Source organism: Thermobia domestica, chromosome 1 (genome assembly GCF_964235325.1).
Source record: "Thermobia domestica chromosome 1, izTheDome1.hap1.1, whole genome shotgun sequence".
Classification (NCBI taxonomy): Eukaryota; Metazoa; Arthropoda; class Insecta; order Zygentoma; family Lepismatidae; genus Thermobia; species Thermobia domestica.
The window spans coordinates 338,158,045-338,185,249 of record NC_137454.1 but is presented as its reverse complement, the minus strand read 5'-3'; the positions used below and the strand labels follow the sequence as shown (position 1 = coordinate 338,185,249).

Below are 27,205 nucleotides of genomic sequence, written 5' to 3'. Positions count from 1 at the left end.
GATATTTTTTGCTTCGTTGACAACACTATTGCCTATTTATTTTTTTAAATGATAACATTGAGGCAGTAAATAGCATGTATAATTAAAAATAATGTGTAAGTCGGGCCAGGAATTGACTTGGTTGTGAAATGACAATATTATTTAAACTCAAAAAATGGGGACAAAATCACTCAATAGTAGACTATTGGAAGGGATCTGTGGTTATCAGACCATGTTAGCTTGTCTGGTCAATGTCGTATCCACGGGTTATCCCGGAATTTTTCCGTTTCTTTATTCCATTAAATCACTTCATAACCATTCACTTTCATTAAAAATGTCATATGGTACAGGCTACACGGCACAACAGTGAGTTGTAAACGGAGATATTTCATTTTTCACTTACAATTGATTAAATACATATTTTGTTTCCTTTTTCCTACAACTTTTAAGCGTTTAAAGTGCACACACGCACTATATATATATTTTTTTCTGAAACTTATTATGCTATATTTCATGTAATCATCAAATTGAATTTATTAACCAACTGTAAAAGCCCGAACAAGGCTATCTCAGAATTATTTTATAGTCAGTAATAATTAATTTCCAGATAATCAATAATTGTCTTCTTATTCGTCAAGCAAATATTCTCCGTTATCCGTAAGTTAGATACGATGCATTATCGGGACATAATTCGTTATTTGTCTCTAGATATTATCCGTTGTCCGAATATTATGTCATCTGGACATTATCCTTTATCCATTATCCGAATATTATCTGTCTTCCGAATATTATCCGTAATTCGGATATTATCCTTTATCCGAATATTATTTGTTATCTGTCATCCGGATATTATCCGTTATCCATCATTCGGATATTATTCGTTATCCATCATCCGAATATTATCCGTTATGCAGATATTATCCGTCATCCGGATATATCCGCATTATCCGTTTCCTCAAAAAGGATACCGGATAATTTATTATCCTAATATTTTGGCCATCCCTAGTTAATTCCCTGCGACTTCCACCATGTTCTGCCTACTGCCAACATGTGGCTCTTTGTTTCACATTATTAGCAGAGTAGATAGAAAGACTGTGATTGTAAGAATTGGCACCCGCGACTTGACTTTTGCACCCAATAGTCAAAGTTAATGCTTGTTTCTGATGCTTGTTTCAGGAGCGGTTGAAACATGTGGCCCATTACTAGTGCATGGCCCAATGCTGGTACACTCACCCATCTCCCTACAAGTAATGTTTACTTATAAACTAAACTTCCATTTGCATATTTCAGAATATTTTTATTCGTAACCATTTTCGACGAAAAAATATTTGCCATAACTTTTGCAATGGCCCTCGTATAAATCAAGTTACGAGTTAACTTTACAACGCGCGCTCCGGCTGGTACACTCACTCAGAAACAGAAACAAAAAACAGAAAACACTTAATTTTATGGAAATGGTTCAAAACTTCCCTAACCTTAAACTAACCCGTTCCTACCCCTACGATACTTATCTCTATCTTACACTACTATACCAAATAGTTCTACTTGTCGATGCGCAGGTGGAGCGTGTATTTTAAAGTTTACCCCAAGTTAGTGTACCACGCGAAAATTTTGTACTTCTAACGGTCCTCATTGTCTTCCAGAATTTTTCGCTCTCATCATAAAATCCTACTTAGCATAAAAGGAATTTACGGGATCACCAGAAATATTTGGATCCAGTTTTACTATACGGATCCACAGATTCTAAAATGTACAGAAACATTTGGTCAAGTCTTAAATTTGCTCATTTTATGCCAAGAACAAAACCCAACTAACTAACCCCTACGGGCCTTTTAATCCGTTCTCACTACTAATCCTACTCCTAGTGCTACTTATACTGTAGATCCGTATAATAAAACCGCACGAATAATTGTTAAAAAGAATTTTTTTATGGTTTGTGTGTAAATACTCGGTACAAAAAATGCCTACCATGAAAAACAAACCGATTTGTGCTAAGTGGCCACAAAAAGCACGAATGCCTTGTAAGTGATTCAGACAGTGCGAATCTGGTGCTCCGGTGTGAGTCCTGAGAGGAGCCTAGTAATTGCATGACTTGGGAAAGATTCCTCCTGGAGTTCCCTCCTTCCTACAATCAATCACTCGCAGATAATCTTTGTAAATCCAAAGGGAATAATTTGCTGCTTGTAGTTTTGTGGTACAGTATGCAAAATTTGTTCAAATCCATTGATACGTGTGAAATGCCTCTGCAGAAAAAAATTACCGGCACATTCACTAAAATCCTTTTCCAAATTTATGGGAATGATATTATCAAATATATTTTCTCGACATTTTTGTTTTAAGACGAGATACAAGTCACTATTGGATCAGAACACCAACACAATAGTAAGGAGGATTTGCGCTTCATCTAGTACCTAAAATTACAATCTATGAAATCCAGGGTATAATTTAAGATTGCTAACTTCGTACAATAGGCATACGAAGCAAAACAAATTTTGATTAAAAACATGTCTTTATGTGAGCGCAGTCTCGGCATGTTCGGCCACTCTGTATACACTCGTGTTTAGTCCTCAGTGTTATTATGTCATTCGAGAATTAATTTTAGCAGTTATGAGTTGAGAAGATTTCTGCCTGAGGTTGAAAGAAATACTGCGAAAGCGCGTATAACCCTACTTCAGTCCGATCGGAAAATCCTCCGGGGGATTTTGTAGCTCCGGGAGGAAATATTCACTGTCGTAGAAAAAGAAACTTTAGAAGATTATCAGGCAACTATGATATAAAGTACTAGAAGTCACGTCTGAGTCAAACCAATATTTGTACAAGGAGGGAAATAATATAGGATTGTATGTTTGTAAGGTATTTTTTATTTAAAATCTTGTTGGTTAACTTTAGGTCCACTACTCGAAATAATTGTTGAAAAAATATAGTTGTTTCATTGATTTCCTTCTTATTGTCCTTTGGAGGATTTGCGCTTGCCGAAATGAAAATATGTCTCTTAGCGTTGTCATATTCAATAGTGTCACCAAAAGCAATTGTTGAAAAATTACAGTTCTTTTACGATTTGCGTATACATACATCTTCTGGATGTATGACGTAAAAACTACCTCGTAAAAAATCACCAACCTCTTCTAGGAGGCCACTAAAAAGCATAAATGCTATTTACCTGAGTCAGGGCAGTGCGAGTACGCGGCTGTGTGAAAAAAGAGCAGGCGTGTCAGCGTAGATGGCTATAACCGTAAGCGAAGTCAGTGAAGAGAAGTGTTTTGATACTTATTTCAATACCACTTGCTATCGTTTCATACTAGTAATGCTGCACTTGTAAACATAGAACACAGCGTCTGTACACTATACAACTTCACCGTTGGTGGAATGTAGCATCTAATAGAGTCGTTTTTCGTATGCATTTACCTATTTACTCCGTCGTAAAGCAGTCATAATGGGTGTCTTCCATTTCAACTCAGGCAAAAAAAATAAAATTGTACCATAACCATCTCAAATATTGTTGAAACTTTTTTATAGCAACTAGACATTTTTATACCCACTAGACCTAGTTACCCGCTGTGAGAAAAAAAAAATGTATCGCTTCTGTGTGCAACTGTTTGGTCGTAACACCATATTTTAAAATTCTGAAATTTTGTCAGATGGTTTAACTTTACATGAATAATAAATATACCAAATTAACTCAACAAATGTTTCATGAATTAACTACAGCCTTTTGAAGTTAGCGAAATTTCGTTAACTATGATATTACAGTTGGCAACACTGGAAACAATAAAAGTGCAATGATTTGATGATGTTTCTGGTTCACATTCATGAAGCATAAAAGGTTTTCCTGACTGTTTTTTTTTTTATTATAATTTTGATCAAAAATGGTCTCTAAAATACTGAAATGAACCTCCCCCTACTCCTCCGTTTTCTTCAACCAAATTAATCTGAGATGGAAATTACGATTACGAAATACTCAAATTTTAAGTTCACTTACCTAAAATGGTCTTCGGAAACAAAATTTCAGTATTATTTTTCACATGAACCAATCATTTGCTTGCTTCGTGTCTTCACTAAAAGCATGCAATCATGCAGATGCTGCAATAGGTGTTCGTGCACTCACAACTCGTAGCACACTGTCGATAGTCACAAGACACTTATTTTCACTTCTCTTTGTTTTTCTGGAAACCCTTACTCTGTTGAAGGCCCATGTGGAAGCATAAACAGCACTTCAACTTCAGGTAAATAATAATTTATTCATAATATTTCCGTTACCCACCACTGGTTATCATATATGCATGTAACAAAAGTTCCTTTCTGCAGCTTCTTAAATCTACACTTTGAATTGGAGAAGCTCGATTTTGGGGGAAGCATGAAGTTAGTACATGGTGACCCGTTACTGATAAAAACTTCGCGATTTTCCGAAAGCCAAAGGTGACTTCGTTGAATACCAGTTACCGGTCGCACACTTTCCCAATCTTTCATTTTTATTATTTCCGGAAATTGTCGAATTCATTTCGAGGAAACAAAACGAGAGTAATACCCGGAGTTTGTACTTGCACTATACTCTCGAATTCTTCTGCGGTTTTAGTGGGGACGCGGTTTTAATAGTGTGTATCTGTTTTTGTCTAAGATTATGTCGCGTTGCCACATTCTTTACAACCCCCTCCCCTTTCCAATACCGTCTCAGAGACTCTGGCATGGCCGATATCACTAAAAAAACATTGGTTTATCGGACCTGTCTGCATCTCGAACATCTGAAAGCGATTTTCAAAGTGGGATGCAGCACCTTCAGAAATCACTGACACGGTCTAGGAAATTGTAGACACTTATTTTAACATATTCGAACCTTTTTCTATAACCTATATTTTCGCTTTTCTTCGAGTATTTAGAATCTTGTCTATGGCTATGAGTACATGAGCCGAACCGTGTGTTTGTCGTCGCTTATTACAACAAAACTGGCAGTTGTTGATAATAATAACTGCAGTAAATTTGCTAGTTTTCCGGTGATAACTCTGAATTTCACGTTGCAGAATAAAAGGCCAGTTTTCAGCGAAGTCCACACGAAGTAAAATAGAATTTGTATTTTGACTTTTATACGATGCTTTTCGCTAGGAATTAATTCTCTTTGGATGTTCTTGATGTAGCCATGAATTGCAATTCTTACAGTCAAACCAGCAACGTACGATACGAAAACAGAAAGTGGCACAGTTTTTAACGAGATCATTGTTTTCCCATATGGCATATGTAACACTATTTTCATCAGGAACAATAATTGAAGACTCCAAACTTATTCCTTCTACACCAGGACATTTACCACATTCTTGAAGAAGACAGCTGTCATTTTCCACGGATCATACTACTAAAGAAAACAGGTCACCCTTGACAGCTTCAATACAGACTGCACCTTTGATTTGTTGCAACGCAGTAGCAGCTAACTTAAAATTTGCAAAATACACACAGACATTTCTCTCGCAGGTTGCACACTGACAGCTGGTCGAATACTATAAAATTTCGAGTGACCCATTCTTATGCTGGGATTGTTGTGTTTAAAAAGTACGTAAATTTCTTTGATGGAACATGTAAGAATACGTTTCGATATATTAACTTTTTTCATTTTTGATCACTAATGACATCGCACTTACTTGAGACTTTGTTTGGAGCATTGCAAATCATCACTGAGGTAATAGTTCAGGGTTTTTAAAGATCATCTGAATTTATTGGATGGCCGTTTCAAGTAAACTGAAAATTTGTGTGTTTCGTAATCGCAATTTCCTTCTCAGATTACTGTGGTTGAAGAAAACGGAGGTGTAGTAGAGACTCATTTTACTATTTCAGAGAGCATTTTTGATCAAAATAATAAAAAGTCGTCAGGGAAACCTTTTATTCTTCATTTAATGAATGTGAACCATAAACATAATCAAATCGTCGCACTTTTGTTTTCATTGTAGCCATTTGTAACATCGAAGTTAACGAAACTTCGCTAACTTCAAAAGGCTATAGTTAATTCATGAAGCATTGGTCGAGAATAATATTTGGTATGTTTTTTTTATTTATGTAAAGTTGAACCATCTGACAAAACTAAAAAATATGGGTCTCTTAAAAACATGTCTAGTTGCTATAAAAAAATGTTTCAACAATATCTGAGATGGTGATGGTACATGCTCTGCGTGAATTGAAATGGAAGACACCAATGATTACGGTAGTAACTGTACAATTGTAAACCTAAAATACAGGGGTAATACTTTGTATTAAATTTTGTCGCTTGCTGAAATTTGTTACTTAAAAATATGCCCCAAATCTCCACCAGCTCCGAGAAGATTATTTCTTTCTGCGCCCTAATTGGCAAGAACCATTTAAATTGTTAAAAAGCTATTAATATGAACATGGACGTGGTAAAGTAAATTTATTTTAAAAAAATTAAAAAGAAAGGCAACATAGTTATCTCGCCTTTCTGCTTTACTTAATTTTTTAAAAGTTATCAAATTAGTTTTCAACTTATATGACGATAGGGAAGTTCCGGATGGATATTGATTTTGGTGTTTTCTATATCGAAAAACATCATTACGTCGCAAAAGAAGAATACAATGCGAGCGGGTATCTGTTTATTAAATTTTCAGATCAGTGATATATATCGTTTACGCACGCTTATAACACGAGGTGCAATTCAAAAGAAAGGGCCGATATTTAATTGGAAACAGGTATGTTAGTTTAGGAACATTGTTTTATTGGGTAAAAACAAGTACATATCCACTTTATTTTTCAACATAGTCACCATTATTTTCCAAGCACTTTCTGTACCGTGGCACAAGTGTTTTATACCCTCTGCATAGAAGTTCTCCGCCTGGGAGTTCAGCCACTTCAACACTGCCGTTTGGGGATTTGAATGACGCCACTGCATCGATTGTTGTTTCGCCTCGACATTGACGTAAGAAATCCATGTTTCGTCACATGTAACAATGTGGGTAAAAAATCCATCACCCTCTCTGTCGTAGCGATGCAAAAATGTACGTGCTGCAGTTAGTCGGCTCTGTTTGTGGACGTCTGTCAACATCTTGGGGACCAATCTGGCACACAATTTCTGATATCCTTTGTGGTGGACAAACACCGTGTGCGTGAGTTTTCTCGGGGTTCTCCCGTTTCCTCCCACTTTCCTCATTCCACCATTTCATTCATTTCTCATAATCACCGTCTCCTTTAGCCTAACCGGCATAACCGTGGGACGTAAAATTCAAAGATTTCATTTTTCATTTCTGATATCCTGATGTTTCTGTAACAATTCGAAACAATGTTGTTAGTGAAACCTCTGGAAATTCGATGTGTAGAGCGGTAATGGTGAAGCGACGATTTTCTTTAACTTTTTCATTCACTCGCTGCACCAAATGGTCAGTCTGAATGCTTGGTCTTCCACTCTTCTCTTCGTCGTGGATATTTATATGGCATTTTTTGAATGCACGACACCATTGCCGTACCTTTGCCAGTCGGTCCGATCACTATTGCGGGTCGGGTATAATAAAATATCGGCCCTTTCTTTTGAAATGCGTCTCGTACGTTTGTTCTTTTGTTAATAAAGTTTAGGTACCGCTGCATTGTAAAATCATTATGAGGGTATATGCCCCATTACATCTATGCTTCATGTGACTTTGCTACTATGATGGACGCTAAACGCAAATAGAACCGAGAGAACCGAAAGTACCCGATACAAGCAAGACCAGCAAATTCAAATATGCGACAACGACAACAAAATATATTTTACAAGAAATTGCTAGCGCTACATGCATTTGAGTAAAGACCAAAGGTTAGATAGAACAAGAAAATCTTTCTATAAAATATTACAGTACGTCTTCAAAATAATATCCATTTTTAAAACTTAAATATGTATAGCATTCCTGTGATGTTTTATTTAGCAAATGTGAGCTAGTAATATAGAAGAAGATATTTTAGTTTTGGCACTTTTTCTGCTCATGTAACACTGATCATACGTTGAGTGTTGGTACATTTATTTGAAAGAAAAGAGAAAAAAAGCCAGAATCGTACCTCGATAAAATGTAACAATGTATAAGAAAATTATGATATGCAAGAAAGAAAATAAAGGCCTATAATATCTCGTATGTAAGTAGAAGAAAAATATAGGCTTTTCTTTGACAAGAGAGAAAATTTTAGAAATCGGATATTGGTCATTATTTTGATATTTCTATATTTTTGATGTTTAGATATATCGATATTTTAGTAAGATAGTAGCAAAATGTCGGATATTTTGAAGAACTGCTTTCAGCAGTACAGATCATTTAGGATCAGTAGTTCAGTAGTACATCCCTAGTCTAATCCCAGAACATTCTACCCACTAACTCAGTTTCACCTGAATCGGCAATTACCGTTGTCTTCCGGCCCGCTCATAATTTTTGTTAAACCGTATAATATTTTTCTTTCTGGTTTCAGATCTATTGCTTTTTCTTGAACATTAACTGCTGAAGGTTCAAATCTCCAACTTGAAGAGTTTTGTGTGAACGAAATGCCTTTACATGATTTCAACAATTCTTGTAATGAAATTGAAATGAAAACAGAAAACGAGTCATTTGAAGAATGTAATTATAAACTATGTATTAGTAACACTAATGATCATAAAGATCCTCTTACTATGGCTTCGGTATACAAGGAAAGAAAAAGTGCAACAAAAGGAGAGAATATCGCTTCAGAAAGGAAGAAGGATGAAACAATATCAGATTGGAAACTAACTTCGAAAGCAATATGTTTGGTGAAGCGTTTACCAATAGCTGATGTACTTGTAAATGCCGAATGTTTTCGCAATAGCATCAGGCCAAAATCTCCCTTGCTTACAAACATCATAGAAGGGTCAAGCAATCACATGTGTGCCACTATTGAAGACAAGAACGATGACGGAGAGGATGTTCAAGAAAATGATATTCATGAATTTGGTAGCAATACGCAGGCTCTGAGGTACGTTGAAATGCGTTTATTTCATCTGGGTTATGTTTAGTCTAAATATTTCTTTTCATCAATTGCAGTGCTTCGTTAAATATTCTTTTTTCCTTCACCTTAAACTGTGTTATTGGAATCGCAAACATTTGAACGCATAAAGAATGCAAACTAATGCATAGCGTTGTAAGGGGTGAGACAGTTCGGCACTGAAATAAGTATCCAAAGGTAACGGTAAATTCCTATAAACATTCTCCTTACACCAGGCCTTGACTGACAGGCTTCTGAGTAATGTCAATATCCGGTAATACGTTTCCTATTATAGGGAACAGTAGTTCTCCGAATTATTTATATTTTCCCCCTGTCACTGAGAATATTTTCATGATATAAAAGATCATATTTTACTATTCATTTATTTATCGGTTCTCAAATTGAATTTTTATTTTATATGCAAAACACCTTATTAATTAAAAGTACCAAATATGGATCACACGAAGGAATTATCGAGTTTCTCTTTTAAAAAAATTGTTAATATTACAGAACTCTTTCACTTCTTATGATTGCTCTATTATTGATGTATGTCTTATCACGAACGAACTCTTACTAGACCAACGAGAAATTCAGCTTTCCCTCGTTTGCAAGTAGCTTATTCCATTATATGACTCATTAACTTCACTGATAAAAGTTCGTGTCTCAGAAGATTATATCTTACGATGGAGTGTCTAGTCATATGCACTTGTACCACGCCAAAGTTTATATTTAAAAGTCCTTTTTCTTTCACATTTGCCGGCAAAATAATATGTTATTTTAAAGAACGCTTTTGTCTGTTCTTTGCACAGTGATCATGTTACGGGGTTAAGGTTGCTCACTGGAAGAGTGATCACCTCTAGCATTAGGGCTACTGGTTTTGTTCCAAATCAAGATAGTTTCTTTGGGTTTCTTGGAGTTTTCACTTTGCTTATTCCACTATTCTTATACGTTTAATCTTTTCCTGTAGCCTGAGTTCATAAACATGGAATGTTACAATAACCATTGTACAAATAAGTGTTGAGAGCTAATTTGCCCAAGGTAAGAGGATCTAAGGGGATAAGAATTCAATTAAAATCGATAGGATTGGATAATATTAAAATAAGTATCAACTATTCTATTTCGATTTTTTCAAGCGAATACATTGCTTCGATACTTCATTCTACTTAGGCATAGACAGCAATACCTATTCTGCAACAAATATTATCAAGTTATAATTTAGGGTTTTTTCCTTGTTTTTAATAAGTAGTTACATAACCGTTTAATGAGACACAGAAAAGGGTGCTTTTTAATTTTTTAATGAAATGGCAGGCAAACACTTTATTAATATAATGTGTGCTGTTGGACGCTTATTAAATAAGTAAGGATTAATTTATTTCAGTGACTGACATTAAGGAATTGATTAACTCAAAATTTTAAGATTTTCATGTAAGGAATTCAGTTGTATTTTGAAGAATTTTATTGGATATCTCTTCCTTGAGAGACATTTATACCGTTATTTATTAGAAGTAGATTAATGCATTATTATATAACGCTTTGTTTGTTTGTATTCTATTGTGCACTTGTACAATTTCATTTCTCTGTAGCTCAAACTCATAATAGATATATGGGTATTATTTGCAGACATTTTTCGTAGCAAAGCTTACAACTAACAAGAGTACCTGAGACCTATGTCTAGAATGGAAAACAAAATAGACGACTTTTGATAGAAAGTGTGTGATAAGAAAGAGAATGAAGAACGAAAATATTTAAAACTTTCAACTACAGTGACTGACTTGTGTAGGAAATGACTTTTTCATTTTACGCTCACTAAAAGTTTACTTTATGCACTTTTGTCTCTCTTGCGTTTAGGCAAGCTATAACCAATATTCAACCCTGCTTATATAATAATGGCGTGATCTACAGTTTTGGTGGAGAAAAAGTACGTTTTGGTAATTAGGCATGGAGATTCACATTCTGATTAGCAACAAAATGTCAACGTTCTTTGTGTTCTCTTCGTTTTCACCACGTAAAATTTAATTCACTCATATATTACATTTAAATAAATAAAACACACATAATAAAGGTTAATATATAATACTCTTTTTCAGCAAGTGTTTCTTAGACGTAGAACATAGTAGTAACGGTTAACCACAGTGGTTGCGAGGAGTAATAGGTCATAGTAGTTCACTAAAGGTTGAAGTACATAGTGGCCTTAGTGGATCGTGGTGTGAAGTGGTGAATGTTACACAGGTGAAGCTTTTATCGACTCACGCTTTTTGGATACACACATCATCTTTTTAAATATGGAATATGTTTGACAATTTTCTAATATTTTCTTTATGTCCGATTAAAGTGTTCAATAGAAATACAATACTATCCCTACACGTTCCAGTCGTGATAAGTAACGTTTTATGGCTTTTTATAGATGACACTAAGGTGAATTCGCTAATAATTGATTGAGCGTGTAATACTAACCCTATTCTTTCCAGCCCTGATGATTCATTATTGCTAAGAGTAGATAGTAAACTTCACGACTGGAACGCTTATGATTAGGTATTAAGTATTCAGCCTTCTAACACTCCTACGACTAATGAAATGTTTTCTCTATTTTTCTTCCACGTTCCTCGATCTCCGGTTTCCTCTTTTAACTACCAATATCATAATTTTAATTTCATCGATCCGTTATGTTTTTCTTGTTTCTATTTCACTCTTCCCTTCCATTTTTTCTTCTATGGTTGCATGAGGAGGAAAACCTCCTGTTCAAGATGTGTCCAAATCACGGCCCATGGGTTGGTGACCAATGGTGTCTTCCTACGTGGAATGGCGGCTAATTATGCCAAATTTAGAATGTGTTTTATACGTTCAATTGGTTATTTTATTCATTGCAGAAATTATTTAGATTTTGAAATCTTACTTTTGTGCAATTTTACGTAGAAAATTCGCGTACTACTCAGAAATGCAATAAATTGTTCTGTACTCTGCGTCTGTAGTGTGTATTTCTGTGACTCAAGTATTACAGGTTTTCAAATGCTTAGTTTCTTCAATATTAATTCTAAGGATAAAAAGTTGTGTAAATATTACTATGCGAATTTTTCCCCATTTATCTAGCTCTCTTTTCGTTCATTTGATTATTTTTAGTCCTGTGTCAAATATTTTAACTTAGTGAACTTTTCTGTATTACTATTATTAAAATTAGTAGTAGTATTACTTACGTCGATATTTACGATGATACTGGTCTCGAGTCGTTACCGTGTACTTATTGTACACATCTGCTATGAAATCAATTTCTTTACTTAACAGCAGGAAATGTTTGACTTTTGTTGTGCTGATAGTTTTAGCCCCGGAGGTAGCTCCACGTCATAAGTACAAACGTTCTTACTTATTCACCAATAAGTAGAAATCTAAATAACAAATATTATATCACTTATATTAAAATTCAGTAGGTATGATATTCAATAAAGAATGTAAAGGTAAGATCATTACATCATATTCTGTTATTAAATGCATAATAATTTGTTCCTTGACTGTCATAATCTTTACTTTAGTCAAATGAGATTTGTGTTTATGAATATGCAATAGTTGGCATAATTTGAATTCAATTTGACCTAAAATTATCATATATGTCTTTTGCAACCAACCACACGTCTAAATGTTTTCTCAAAGTTAGATAGAAATAGGTGCCCTTGAATAACCGACGTATTTCTAAAACAGTTTCTTGTGTTTTATTAATTGTTTACAATGTGAAGAACTACATAACTGTACTGTATTAGTAAATAATAAATAAAAATGTTAATATATCTGCAAACGATTTAAAAAATAAATGTATTACTTTAAGAAAAGCATTATCATAAGTGATTTAGTAATTTGTTATTTATTTATTTTATTTATAAATACTTCTGTGTCTTGTCGGCATCTGCGCCCTTAGGCCAGTCACCTATGACGGATATCGTTCTTCGGCGAACAAAATCTGATGAAGAGATGAGAAGTAGCGCGTTGGACCTGCATTAACCTGGTGCCAGTGAGAAACATTCACGAAAAACCGCACTTAGGATGGGTGGCCTGAAAAGACTGTTAACATCCTCGACCGAGAGTCACTATCTGGAATCGAATCCGGTACCGTTCGCACCAAAGTCAAGAGCGTTAGCAACTATGCTGCATGATATCACGAGTTACTCATTTAGTAGCTAAATCAGAGCGAAAAGTTAGAACTAATATTCTTTAAGTATTTTGACAGGCTACATAACACAGATTTAACTTCTTAATAACATTTTGTTTTTTTTAGCGTTGTCAATTAAATGGAAAGGTTGAGTTTTTAAGTTGCAATTAAATTGTCAAAATAATTCTAAATCTGGAAATTGTCTGTACACTAACGATATCTATTGGCGATTGAGTGCCGCTGTGAACTATTAGGAATTAACGTTATTCACAGACTAATATTCCTTTTTATAGCAAGGATTTATTACATCAACGAACTTTGCTCAAGGAAATTAATTCAATTAACGGAAAAGATAATTTCGAAAAGCTTATGTTCAATTTTAGAGAAAAAGGGCTTTATGCAGTGCTTGCGTGTATTTAAACAAAATAAGCTTATCGAAATTGAAAGTATGAATGGAAACTGAAGAGATAAAAACCATAATCTATTAAGGATTTGGTACTTAATGTAATGGATTGTTTCTGGTGTTGGTTGAAAGTATTTTTTATCTCTACTATAATAATAATAATAATAATAATAATAATAATAATAATAATGTTATTCTATTCAAACCATTTTGTTATTTGCTTACTTCTTATTTCCTTGATTCGTGATTTGTAGAAGAAAATTTAGATATAAGAGTTGTCACCCTGTAAGAAAGTCTTCACCGTCGTAAGCGGATGGAGAAACTCAGCTGGAAGGGTTGAGAAGATCGAATTCCGTAACCTTGCAACCTTCTCAGATGCAGACATTACCTCTAGTAATCATGATAGAGTGAATTATGGTGAAGTGAACAGTGCAAATCATTTTGTGATTCAAGTAGAAAACTGCCGTTTTGCGGCAGTGACAGTGCTAAAATATTTTACGATTCCGATGAAGTGTAATACCTTCAAAGAAGTCCCATTGTGAAACCAGACGTTCACAAAGCAGTAATACAGATTAAGAACGATGCAGGGATCACCAGAAAAGAAAGATGATTATGCGTGATTCTCATTTGTACCATCTGGGAGATCCAGGAAGAGATTAAAACAGATGAAATGTATTATGGGACACCAAGTGACACATACCTTATCCCAGTACTAGATGAGGTCTTCCCATTAAGAGAAGCCGATTACCAGTTAACCTGACTGAAATAAAGCACTTTACAAGATTTAAAGGACAAACCAATTGACCCCTAGAGCCAACTTTCTTAGCGAGAGCTGAAGAAGCTGGCATTATGAACAATTACTTCGAATAATGCCTCTAATATTTGATGACCCGGCGAGGAGTTGGTTCAAATTATAAAGAAAACCTTGGTCATCATATCAAAAGTTAGAGAATGCATTGATGGAGACGTTTCTATCTTCACAGGTTGTGGCAAGTAAATTGATGTATGCAGAAATCATCAGTTCGGCCCTCGCAAATATCCTACTGTTTAGAAATCTGCTACACACAAATTCCAGCAATTCCAAGAATTATGTCCGAATACACCTGAACCTTATATTCTCTTGGACATCATGACTACCTTAGCTTGGAAATACAGGTAGGTATTAGTCTTTTCACCGTTATATTCCTTTCCGAGAACTAAGGAATAGTGAAGGAATTAGGAAGTTCGATGGAAGGGAAAAAAGTTATCAGACGATGTACAACGCAGATCGAGTTACTCTTCAACAAGATATAAGATCTCATGAGACAAACATGGGATCAAGGCACAAAAGGACGATCTCCGTGGAATGGTAGGAAGGATAGGAAAAGAAGATGGGAAAGCGCAACTGCAAACAAAACATCAAGAAGGTCCACTAAGGAATCAACTATTGAAACCTTCAATCCAACCCTGGGATATAAGCCCAAAAAAGAGTTCCGGAGTCGCACAGCGTTTTGAAAGTCCAACAGCGGCAACTACATTAGGTTATGAGCAGGTGGCTCAGAAGCTAACCGCCGACACAAAAGCCGCATCGATAAAGTTCCATATCGACAGAATGTGGAAGAGGATTAAATTGCAACACAGATGTACATTATTTATTCTGCCCATACCACAAAGGGAGAAATAGAGTGTCGCAGTGATGTAGAAGATGAAGAAATAAGTCAAAATATTATACTTCAAGTACCTATTCGCCAAGCAAAATAAACGGAGTTTAGTACCAATGCCTATTGGACAACGGCAGTGAAGTGTCCCTTATGTCTTGGGATGAATGAAGGCGCGCTAGCTACGATGTGGCGCACCCTCAATTGTTATGTGCCAGCGATGTATCATTGCTCGATTTTGCAGGGAAGGCGAAACGATTGTTAGGCCGATTAAGACATTGGTTTCAATGACTGGTGTTCAAATTAACGTTAGGGTATTTGTCGTACGGCCGCTGAGTGTAGAGATTTTGTTAGGCATTGATGCACTGAAGAAATTAGGCGCTGTTTTGAATTTCAGTGGTCCAACTATTAGAATTCGAGGATAGGATGTGAGTAAAATTGTTCGTATACTATTTCTTGTTCCAGAAGAACTACTGAAGGAAATATTGAAGACTCTTACATAATACAATACTTAAGGCCAGACAACAGAATTGAGTTAATGCGGAAAAAAGGTTAAAGGAGTCACTCGATGAATTCAGTGAAATGTTCCAAAACATAATGTACAATGTAATATATTTACATTTAACATAGATGTGAATACCCAAGATTCCATAGAAAGAAAAAACATCCTATTCCACGTAACTATAGACCTGAAGTTAGAGAAGAAACCAAAAAATGCGTGAAGCTGGAATTTTAAACGAAGTGTATCTACTTATTCTAGCCCCACATTAGTCGTTTGAAAAAAGACAAAATCAGAATGTGTTTGGATGTGAGTGAAATAAATAAACATATCCGACTAAAGCAGTTGAAGGAAGAAGTGATTGATACAATATTTAGTAAAACTAGGTATCGCAAGTTTTAGTCGGAATTGGATTTTCTTCAGTGTTACCGTGCAATAACATTACATCCTCATTCGCAACAATTCACTTTTGAAGGCAAAGAATGGGTTGTGCCGTACGGATACATCAATGCATCAGTACAACTGGCTACGACACTCCAAAGAATACTGCCAAAAGAGGAATTTGGTAAAGGATTCGCTAGATACGTATACTACATGTATTTATCTCATGACAACTTTGATTGACATATACAACAATTGAGAAGATTATTTGCAAGTCTGAGAGAAGCCAATATTAACGTGAGTCTCAAGAAGTCAGCTATATGTCGATCTACTCGGAAGTTCCTGGATACATTATCCCTCCAGTCAGTAGAGAATGTTCCCGTGTCAGTAGCTCCGATAAGATCGTTACAACGATTCCTAGGTTGCCTTCAATATTTAACATAAGTTTTCGAGGAACGTGACCGGAGTTGCCGCACCGCTTTACTCATTTTTAAAAAAAGGAAGAAAATAGAAGAGAGAAGAGACGAGATACGATGTGAAGAGAAGAGTGAAGCAGCATTTATGAGGTTAAATCAAAGGATTTCCTAAAATGTGAAATTAAAACTGCCTGATCTTAATCACGAGTTACGAATCCCATATTTCACTGCTCACCTCTTTAGAAGAATAACAAGACGGAAAAATCAGAGTAATCCACTCCTGACGTATCGAAGGTGTGTATCCCAGAAACGCTTGTTCCAGTAGTGTTACCCTTACCATGAGCCAGAAGGGCACTGAGGAGTTGATCGGACCATCGTCACGATACAACAAGCCTTGTATTGGAAAAACCTACGACAAGAAATGAAATGTTACAATACTGATTACAGAAAATGTATGGATACCAAGATGACTATCACCTTTTTGTAAAAACGATGAAATCAACTCATCCCACCAGGGTCAGACAAATTGTGTACATTGCTTTGTAGGACCATGGCTCCCATCAACCAATGGATACAGATATATATATACTAAATGTTTCAGAATCATTTACGCGATATTTGATCACACATCCACATCTTAAAGCCAACACCTAGGCTATTATTTGGAGCTTGCTAGACTATTTTGAGCACTTAAACCGACCTGAAACTTTCTTGTGAGACAATGTTCCGGTTTTCCACACACACCTTTACTGAAGGGTGAATTTAGACATCAACATACATTACACAACGAGGTATAGTCCCAAAAGTAACTTCTCTCCAAGGCAATACTTAGACCTGAGACTCCTCCAAACCATAGACAACGATGGCTACTAGATGTTGTATCAGTATCTTCAACCATATGTTAGAATGATAAATAGCCATAATGTGTCAAGTTCGTTCGGTGTATCTCCAGCATATCTAATGCTAAATATAGATGACCATGTCTATATTTAACATTAGGTGATGGTCTTATGAAATTTTGTAAACAGGAACTCAAGAAGGAATGTGACGGCCCTAATTACCTCAAGGTGTGGCAAGAAAAGTTACTGATATCAGAGCAGAAGAAAATCAAATTGAAGAGAAGGAAGGACAGACGCAATTCGAAGCAAGAAAAGAAGCGAGAGATCTCGTATTCATAACAGAACATCATCTACGTTAATATTCAGAAGCTAAGATAAAAATATTCTTTAATATTTTTTGAGGCTTTACATATCTACATTTAATAAGGTACTTCCCCTTGTAAATCTTAATAATTGGAATACACTACCATTTGACGCGGTGATAATTGTCGATTATGAAATCCGTCAGAACACATCAAGGTAGAATGCGTTGAAAAAGCAAATCAACATATGGAAAACATCGAAAATACGAATTGAACAATTGAAAAGACATTGTTGCGACTTCAATCGGCTATAGTTCGAGATTATCTAATATTTGCATTCTTATGTATAAACAGTTGCGTAAGTTGACTATGAACTTCATCTATACCGCCAGGGTCCTCGAACTACTCTCGAGAAGTTCGGGACCATATATCGCCAGTCAGAAAGGCGATAATATCAGTGACTTTGAGATTAAAGATAGTTGAAAGTGATGGAAGTACAAACCTTGACAAGAAATAATTTCCCACACTGGAAACAGGAGAAAGCAGGGGGAAGGTATGGAGAAAACATTGTCGAAGCAAAGAAACAAGAAAGTTGTGACAAATCTAGGCATATACACATCATCTGTTAACGCCTGAAGAAGACCTACAATGTTATATACCTGCAATAATAATGTAAAATTGATATTGTGTATGCCGATATTTGTTCATATTAGTAATAATCGATTTATGCCGGTGTATTGCTACAGCCAGTACTATATATTAAAAAATTAATGATATTAAAACCATCCAACAGTAAAATTGTGGCATATACAATAATATATCAAGTGGATGACTGCATTTTTAATATATACAATACTATTGTATAAGTAAAGGTATTCAAATCTATATTAACTCATATCGGGTATTCTAAAAATGGCGCCCACTGACCACAGTACACTATTCTACAGGTGAAAATAAAGCGAAAATGCTATATGGTAATTTGCCCTCCGCGGCTTCCTTCAACCGCTATGGAGAACTGTTAATCTACTATGTGGCAACATTGTAGATTAAGATTGAAACGTGAGTTACTCTACGAATTCTTCACGTAGTTACATCGGTTATCGCCAGATGGAGTTATAGTTGACAGGTGCAGAGTAATGGAAATTACATTACATAATTAACAGCAGTAATATTGAGGGTATCTGGGGGTTATATCAAATATACTAATTGGCTGATCGTCTATTTCAGCGTTCTTCATTGGTAAATCCTTTCTCGATTGCAGGATAAGTTATTGCATGTACTTTTCCTTAGTCTAATAGACGTTGATATTACCGGTATTTCATAGCATCGTTGGCATTATATAATCGCCTAAGGAGTCACAACCAGTAATTTGTGTGTGTGTGTTTGTGTTACACAACTTACGGAGCAAATAGACAGGCAATTCTCATCTTGATAACTTCTTTAACATAATAACAGTAAAATGGATTTTAAATAGTTCTAGTAGTGAAATACTGATCTTGTTAAGTATGATTGTAGAAATTGAAGGAAACCTTTTTATTTTCCACATTACGAGTATTACAAAGATAGTACTTTCTGTGAAACAAAACCAGAAAAGCCGATCCTCAGAAATATTTCGACGTTGCAGAGGTGCCGGTTTTTGTAAATCAGTAGAGGTCTTTTAATTAACTTCAAGACCGAGAATCTCGGCTCGGGGTACAGATAATACTCAGGCTTATGGGAGAGTATTTTTCCCGGATAGTTTTCAGGTATAATTTTCGTCCATACCAAGCAGTGCTTGTACGCATTATATAGTCATAATTATTTGCATCTTGAGACAAGTCCGTTCATTCAGTTCTAATGACTCTTTGACACCGTCTGATTTTGTTCCGTAGTGATTTTAATCACATTTTCATATATATATTTCCCGACATTAGGCAGAAATTACAAGCATCACTACCCACAGAGAAATAAATTTTGTCACTTAATTTATAGTACTATACGACCTATTAGTTGCCTTTTTATAAATTTTTTACGAGAAAGAAATGATTGTGTAAATGGAATGCAACAAGTTGTAATTTTCCGCTTTCTTGTATTTGGATACCACGAACATTTTCGTAAGGAGTAGTGTATATATCTGGTAAAATTTTCTGTATTTTAATTTTCTTTTCACTTCGTTGTAAACCTCTATTAATACATTAGTAAAGTAAGTTTATTATCTCAAGTTTCAATGCTTATAATTATCTAATAATATAATGTACGTGAGTAATGAACATATTCTTTGGTGTGATAGGTTATGGCTGAATTTAATATTTATATTTGTTAAAGAGTAGCTTTAGTTCAGCATTTCTGTCATACACCAAAATAGTATTTTACTCATACATACATACCAGTTATGGTGTTTATTTTGTGGTAACTGTACTTCGAAACGAAATATATTCATACAATTTTAATGGAGTAGGTACCTCATATATTCTTATATGTTAATGCCAATATTTGGAGTAATACATTTTAAAAAATATGCTCATGGAACAATCTATCGTTTTTCCTCTATTCTTGATTAGCACTGTTCGTTACTTTAAAAAAAAATCTTACGTGGTATGTACGCACGAATTCTCGTAGATTATCTTTACGTTTCTTTACCTCCTTCTATTTATCTCTTTCATCTTTATATTGGTCTATATCCGTGACGTAAATTTTGGTGAAATTTAGATTACATCGACGCCCCTTATTCAAAAATGGCTCCGATTGTAATTATTTTATATTACTCGTTACTGCAATGATTAACAAGAATTTCCGCCTCTAATTACATAAACCTAGTCATATATCTAATGGTATAGCTTTTTGCAGAGTTGTGAATTAAGTCACCAATTAAATAGTTAAAGCTTCTAGCTGATCAAATAGCACTAGCCGACAAATTTTCACTTTTTAGTTTTTAAAGAAACGAACGTAGCCAATTATTATAGATTTTGAGGCGCTGAACACAAATATTACACTTAAAATTAGCTGGTAGCGCCGGGTTGCCAGTAAATATAGAATTTACCTTAAAAAATCATGTATTTCACATTTATTTTGTTAGGTTTTATTCAGGAACGTATAATTACGTCCCTATTTATTGTTGCGGGGTGCGTTATACATCTCTCTATTCGTCGATGACCGTACTTTCTGAAAATTTAACAATCATTCCGGTAACCGGTACCGTTGGGAAATTATATACCCATATATTCGAAAATATCCCTTTTCTTAGAGGAAAATCCGATTTTTTTATTATTTTACTGGCAACCCTGCAGTACTAAAATTATAATTTATATTTGAAAAGTAACCTGTCAATATTGGAAATATTTTCTGCAAATTTTGTCATGATCGAAGCGAGCCGAACTGTGGAAAAAAAATATTCTACCAAAATGCCGTACCTTTACAAAATGTACATTAAGAATGTAATATTGACTTCCGTATGCCGAACAGAACTATAGGACAATACATTCAGACAATGTAACTATCATTCCGGTAGTCTGTACTGGGGTGGGGGATTTTATATTGCACGAAAAATTCCCTTTCTGCGAAATTCCGACTTTTTTCTGCCTACAGCTGGCAATCCAGCAATAAATAACTGCACTGGCAATCCTCGGATAAATATAATCATAAAATATACGTTGACACCAACAATTTATATTTTATTCTTATCCACACACAAAAAAAATGTTTTTCCCATGGGATAACAGTATTGTCAAGAAATTTCGAAGGGGTAAATGTGACACCTACTTAAGGAACAAATGAATTGCGTTGTTATAATAGCAATATACAAAGAAGTGTAACAACGGTTTTGCTGCCATCGTTAAGCAAGTTGTACTTGTTGAATCTGACAACAATGCGTAAAGCTCACTCATGTGCCCACGATCCAATCACCTGATCATTCGACAGGCTGAAACTTATTGGCGGCGTGCGTGTGTGTGTCCGCGCTCTCTTTTACTGTCCTGTAATGAGTCTTGATTGAGAGGTGGTTGGTGGTGAATATATATACAGTAAAGTATTTGAATTAAACTGTGAGTGTTTGTGTTATTTGAACGAGTGTCGGTTTTCATGAATATGCCGCAATTAGGTACAGAGAAGATTAAACATGGAATATTCATTGGTCCACAGATACGCCAGCTCCTAAATGACGCTGACTCTAACCCCTGATCAGCTGCAGGCGTGGCGTTGTTTCCGTAATTTGACCACATTGTTCTTGGGAAATAAGAGAGCCGACAATTACAGGCACCTTGTGGATGAATTAATTCATGCTTATGAAAACATAGGCTGCAACATGGCACTGAAAATGCACTTTCTTCACTCACACCTCGATATCTTCCCAGAGAACTGTGGTGCTTTCAGTGATGAACGCGGCGAGAGATTTCACAGGGATATTTCCTTCATGGACCATCGATACACGGGTCGGTGGAAAGCTGCAATGTTGGCTGACTTCTGCTGGACGTTACAGAGGGATGCTCAAGACACAACCTACCCAGAGGAAGGCAAAGAAACGGTGCATTCCTTGAAGTTAGTGCATTCATTTATCCTAGGCTATATTTTTGTGTGCTTTTTTTTTTTTTTTTTTTTGGTGCAGCAATAACGAAGGCCCGAGAACCAATTTAATTTTGCCCAAAAATGTAGTAGACAGTGGAAATTAGTGGTATTTCGGTTCAAAGGATAATATTTATTCTCAGTTGGGTCTTCTTGATGCCACATAATGTTACCAGTCTTAGAATAACTTTTCCAGCATTCTTTCCAGTTATTTATTGCAGGATTGCCAGCTGTATGCAGAAAACAGTCAGAATTTTGCACAAAAAGAATTTTTCGTGTAATATTTCAGTAGGGACTACCGAAATGATAGTTACATTGTCTGAATGTATTTTTTTATAGTTCTGTTCGGCATACGGAAGTCAATATTACATTTTTAATTACATGTTGTAAAGGTAGAGAAAATTTTGGCATTTCGGTAAAAGAGATAATATTTTTTTTCACAGTTCGGCTGGTTTCCATCATGACGACATTTGCAGAAAACATTCCCAATATTGACAGGTTACTATTTAAATATAAATTATAATTTTACTATTGCAGGGTTATCAATAAAAAAATAAAAATGGGATTTTCCTCTAAGAAAAGGGATATTTTCGAATATATGTGTATATAATTTCCCAACGGTACCGGTTACCGGAATGATTGTTAAATTTTCAGAAAGTACTGTCATCGATGAATAGAAAGAGGTATAATACATTCCGCAAAGATAAATAGCAGCGCAATTATACGTTCCTGAGTAAAATCTAACAAAATAAATGTGAAAAACATGATTTTTTTTAAGGTAGATTCCACATTTACTGGTAACCCGGAGCTACCAGCTAATTTTAAGTGTGAAATTCGTGTTCAGCGCCTCGAAATCTACAAAGATTGGCTAGTTTCGTTTGTGTAAAAAATCCACTGTAGACCAGTGTAAGACAAAGTTTTTTTTTTCCTTTCTTACTCTCGTTTTCTTTGTTACTACTGGATACTCAAATTTTTATTATACTCAGATGTTAGAAATTTCGTGCTAAATTCTTCAGACATTTTTCATTAGAGCATTAGGCCACTTGTGTTTTATCATGTAACTTACTCCTTTTGCTTATGCGACAACGAGGTTCTAAAGGAAACACACTGCTGTTCTCGCGGGCTCCGAATCACACTGTACTTTAGTAGTTGTGAATATTTTTTGTGAAATTGCTATTCAGCTTGTTAAACGTGACGGTGTGTAATAATTTGTCAGTGACATTTTTTGCTGTAATCATAGCAATAAATGTAGGTATTGGAATAGGCCTATCAGGCAGCTACAGTTGCATCTTTTAACTTAAGAACTTCAAATAATCCCTGCCATCGAGTAGAAAGGAGAAACTCTTTTGACTAAGTTCGCGAGATATCTTCTCAAATTTAAACAATTCACATGCATTACTACATTTGAGAAAAGGATGATTTTCCCAACTATCTAGCCTTCAATTCGGCTGAATTACAAAATATTGTGGTAAGTTCACCTATTTTATCATATAATTGGTAATTAACTCGCAGAAAAGAATAGAGACGAATTTTGAAAACATAGATTAGGGTAAGTAAGGTGAATTACATTAGCGTGAGGTGTATGGAAGAAAATTTACGTCACTATAAGTATAGTTGAAACTTATAATAGGAAAATTTCAGAAATTATTACACGAATATTGAAATTGTAATGTGTAAGATAGGTGGGTCAGTAAACCGCAGGGGCATCATAACATTCCTGTTAAAGAAAATAGTATACAACCGGATATGTAGATCGGAAAACAATGATATACAACGAGCTAAAACTGGCTGATATCAATCCAGGGCGTGTTGGTTTAGTTCAGAATGACATCCAGTAGAAAAGTCTTACTTCTGAAGCTATAAGCTTTCCATTTTGTTGAATCACACAGCGAATGATTTTCGTTTATTACCGAATGTGTACTAAAGTTTAATGGTGAAGAGTGTATTCTATTTTCTGTGGTAACATTTGCTTCTAAAGTTACATAGTGTACTACTAATTACTCTCAAACTTTCGAATGAAGGTCAGGGCTTTTGCAAGTATATCTTTTCAGTCCTACTCCAAACTATCGCGAACGTAACCACAATAAATACTTTATCTGCTTGAAGCCAGCAAAACAGACATCTCATCTTGAAGGTGCAACCTCTGCAACAAGGGTGTCCAGAAAAGCAAAGCGTTACTTCAACTTTTTAGTTTCACAGATCGTTCAGTAAATACGACCGGGGTAAGATATCCATGTTATTCTCGGTTCAGGACTTGTGGAAGCTCTCGATCTTGTTACTGGAGTGAAAATTGACTAGTTTCAGGATACATTATTACAAAGAAAGATACTTTAACTGCGATGATATAAATGAAATATGTACTCTTTTTTAGATAGCGTCTATAAAGTTGGGGAAAGAATATATTTTCTAAAACGTTGTTTTAAATGTGAATTCCTTTTCTATTTTCGTAAGTATAAAGGTTTGTAAACATGGGTTATTCATCACAAAATTAGGTATATATTATCATATATATTATACTGCCTCAAGTGGTTTTTTAGTCATATAACGCACGAACCCCTTAAAGCTACCTAGATATACTTAGTGAAGAAAGTTCACAAAGCCTTGACCCTTGAGCATTGTAGTGTGTAATAACTCGTGAATTAAACATAAGTAATATGAGTGTGAATTACGTAGGAAGAAAGTGTTATTATTATACATATTTTCCTGAAAAGTAGATTACTTCGCATTAGTAAAGCGATATGTCAGGAACTGGAAAATTGCGTCATTTAAAATGAAAATTATTAAAATACTTTGTTTGCCCGAAGAAGTTTCTTAAGTCTTGTGATACAAGAACCTCTACAATGTGAAGCGTTGCACATTGACTTGTACACAAATCTAGAAGAAATGGACTCAAATGGAATATAGTGTGTGCCTAACGATCTAAGTCATCAGCTGAAGTAGTGGTTAATGAGCTCAATGCTGTGAAAGAGAATGAAGAACTGAAAATTCAGTTGGCTGCGAACAGTGAAGTCTTGGAAAAATTAAAAATTCAATCAAGAAGAAATAATTTATTATTTCGTAACATTGGCGAGTGCGAAGGTGCGGAAACTAGGGGAAAATCTGAGAAACGTGTTATAAAGTGCGTCACAGCGCAATTGAAAGTGGATCTGAACGCGAGTAAAATAGAAAGAGCCCATCGTCTAGTCCGGGGACATAACAGACCCATCATTGTAAATTTCTCGTCCTAAAAGAATAATCTAATATTTAAAAAAGCACATCATGCTAAGAGAATGCGTGTCTCAATTACAGAAGATTTCTCTGCCTCAGTTCGTCAAATTCGCAAAGAGCTATCTGTCTTCATGTGGGATGCGCGTTCGAAAAGTGACCATGCGAAGCTTCAGTATAACAGGTTAATTGTAAATAATAAGGCGTTTACTCCTCAAGAACTGCAACAAAATAGTGAGACACCATCAAAGCAGGAGGAAATTCCAAGAAAGTGAATACAGAATTAGGAACACTGCCAGTGCTTAGCGAAACCCCGATTTCAGTAATTGCACCCACCTGTGCAGAAATTCCATCGTCCGATAATAAAAGAGGAAGGAAGATCACCCGGGCGACCTTGCAACACCCACTAAGAAGCAGTGTGATTAACAAAGGAATGCAATGGAACATCTGGTAAGTTATCTAAATCTGATCTCGAAGAAATGTGTTTGTGTAGTTCAAAAATAGCAACTGGACTTACAAATAATAATGACTCTCTAAAAGTATTGTATCAAAATGCTCGTAGCTTACGTGTTCGAATATATTTTTTTTTTTTTTTTTTTTGCTGTGTATTAACTAACAGTTATGGGCTAATTGCAATCACTGGTACATGGATTAACGAATCTCATTATGATTCTGACTTATTTGATAACAGATATACTGTGTTGAGACAAGGCAGAAACTCTGTCAAGACTTGTAAAACATGGGGTGGTGATCTTATTGCAGGCCTAACTAAGTATTGCATGTTCTTATTGGACAGGTGTGATGATAATTATGACTGCTTGATTGCCAAACTAAACTGTAAGGGAAAAAACATTTATATTTGTGTTGTGTACTTCTCACTGGAATCTAATATTGAATTGTATAATGATTTATTTATTCGCCTTGAAATTAATTGTCCTCAAGGCTGTCCTGTTCTACTTGATTGGTGATTTCAATTTATCGGAAATAAACGGTACGGGATTTAATGTTGAAACAAACTCTACTAGGTATAAGAATTTGCATTAGTTTATATCGTATTATAATCTGCAACCATTAAATAATGTGACGAACGAAAATAGCCGTACATTAGATATGGTTTTGTCTAATATAACTAATATAGAAGTCAATAGGAAATATTATCCACTAATTCTAGAAGTTGTACACCATCCATCCTTAGTAATAAACATGATGCAGCAGGGGACTGCGAAGATTTTTTTTAAAAAAAAGTAATATATCAATATAATTTTAGGTAAGCTAATTTCTTAGGGCTGTATCTTGAATTCTCGTCTATTGACTAGAAATGCCTAAAGAATTATGAAAGAAACCAATGACCTGGTTAATAATCTCAATTATATTATTTATAGTATATTTGACAAGTGCGTGTCACATAAAGACAACTCAAGAACAGCATATCCATGCTGGTTTACAAATGAAATTATCAAAAAAATTCTAAATGAAAGCAATATATCATAAAAATTACAAATGTAAGAAAGGAGTAAATTATCTCAATAAATTTAATTATGTATGGAAATAAAGAAACATTAATCTGACATACAGTGTATTCATACAAGATTCTGAAATTAACAATAATAATAATACTAATGAATTGTGGAACTTTAAAAAAAATAAGACTAAGCATCTTTCTGGGGGAAAATTATGGGGGACGTGAAGTTTATCATAATGATGAGATAGCCAATGCTTTTGCACAGTGCTTCTCGTCAGTATATGTGCCAGATACAGGTGTCACTGATATTCCTATAAACAATATTAACTTATGTAAATAAAAACCTAGAGTCACTTAGCATTGAGGAAAACATTCAGTCTGAAGTAGAAATGGCAATCAAATAATTAAAGCCCAGAAGTGCTGTTGGCCGTGATGGAATACCTCCATATACTATAAAGTATTG

The 27,205-nt window shown here is 35.0% G+C and overlaps 1 protein-coding gene across 5 annotated transcripts in view; it reads left to right on the top strand.

The window, feature by feature from the left end:
* The window catches only part of LOC145663346 (uncharacterized), a 141,270-nt gene that overhangs the window by 56,550 nt on the left and 57,515 nt on the right, over positions 1–27,205 (top strand). For 3 of the 5 annotated variants that reach the window (XM_081729626.1, XM_081729625.1, XM_081729624.1), the window contains exon 2: positions 8,401–8,919. In XM_081729626.1, the coding sequence (XP_081585752.1) occupies positions 8,474–8,919 (446 nt within the window). In that variant the 5' untranslated portion in view covers positions 8,401–8,473. Of the gene's footprint in view, positions 1–8,400; positions 8,920–10,511; positions 12,767–27,205 lie in introns of those variants that run through there. The other 2 variants (XM_081729628.1, XM_081729627.1) reach the window with 2 other exon arrangements.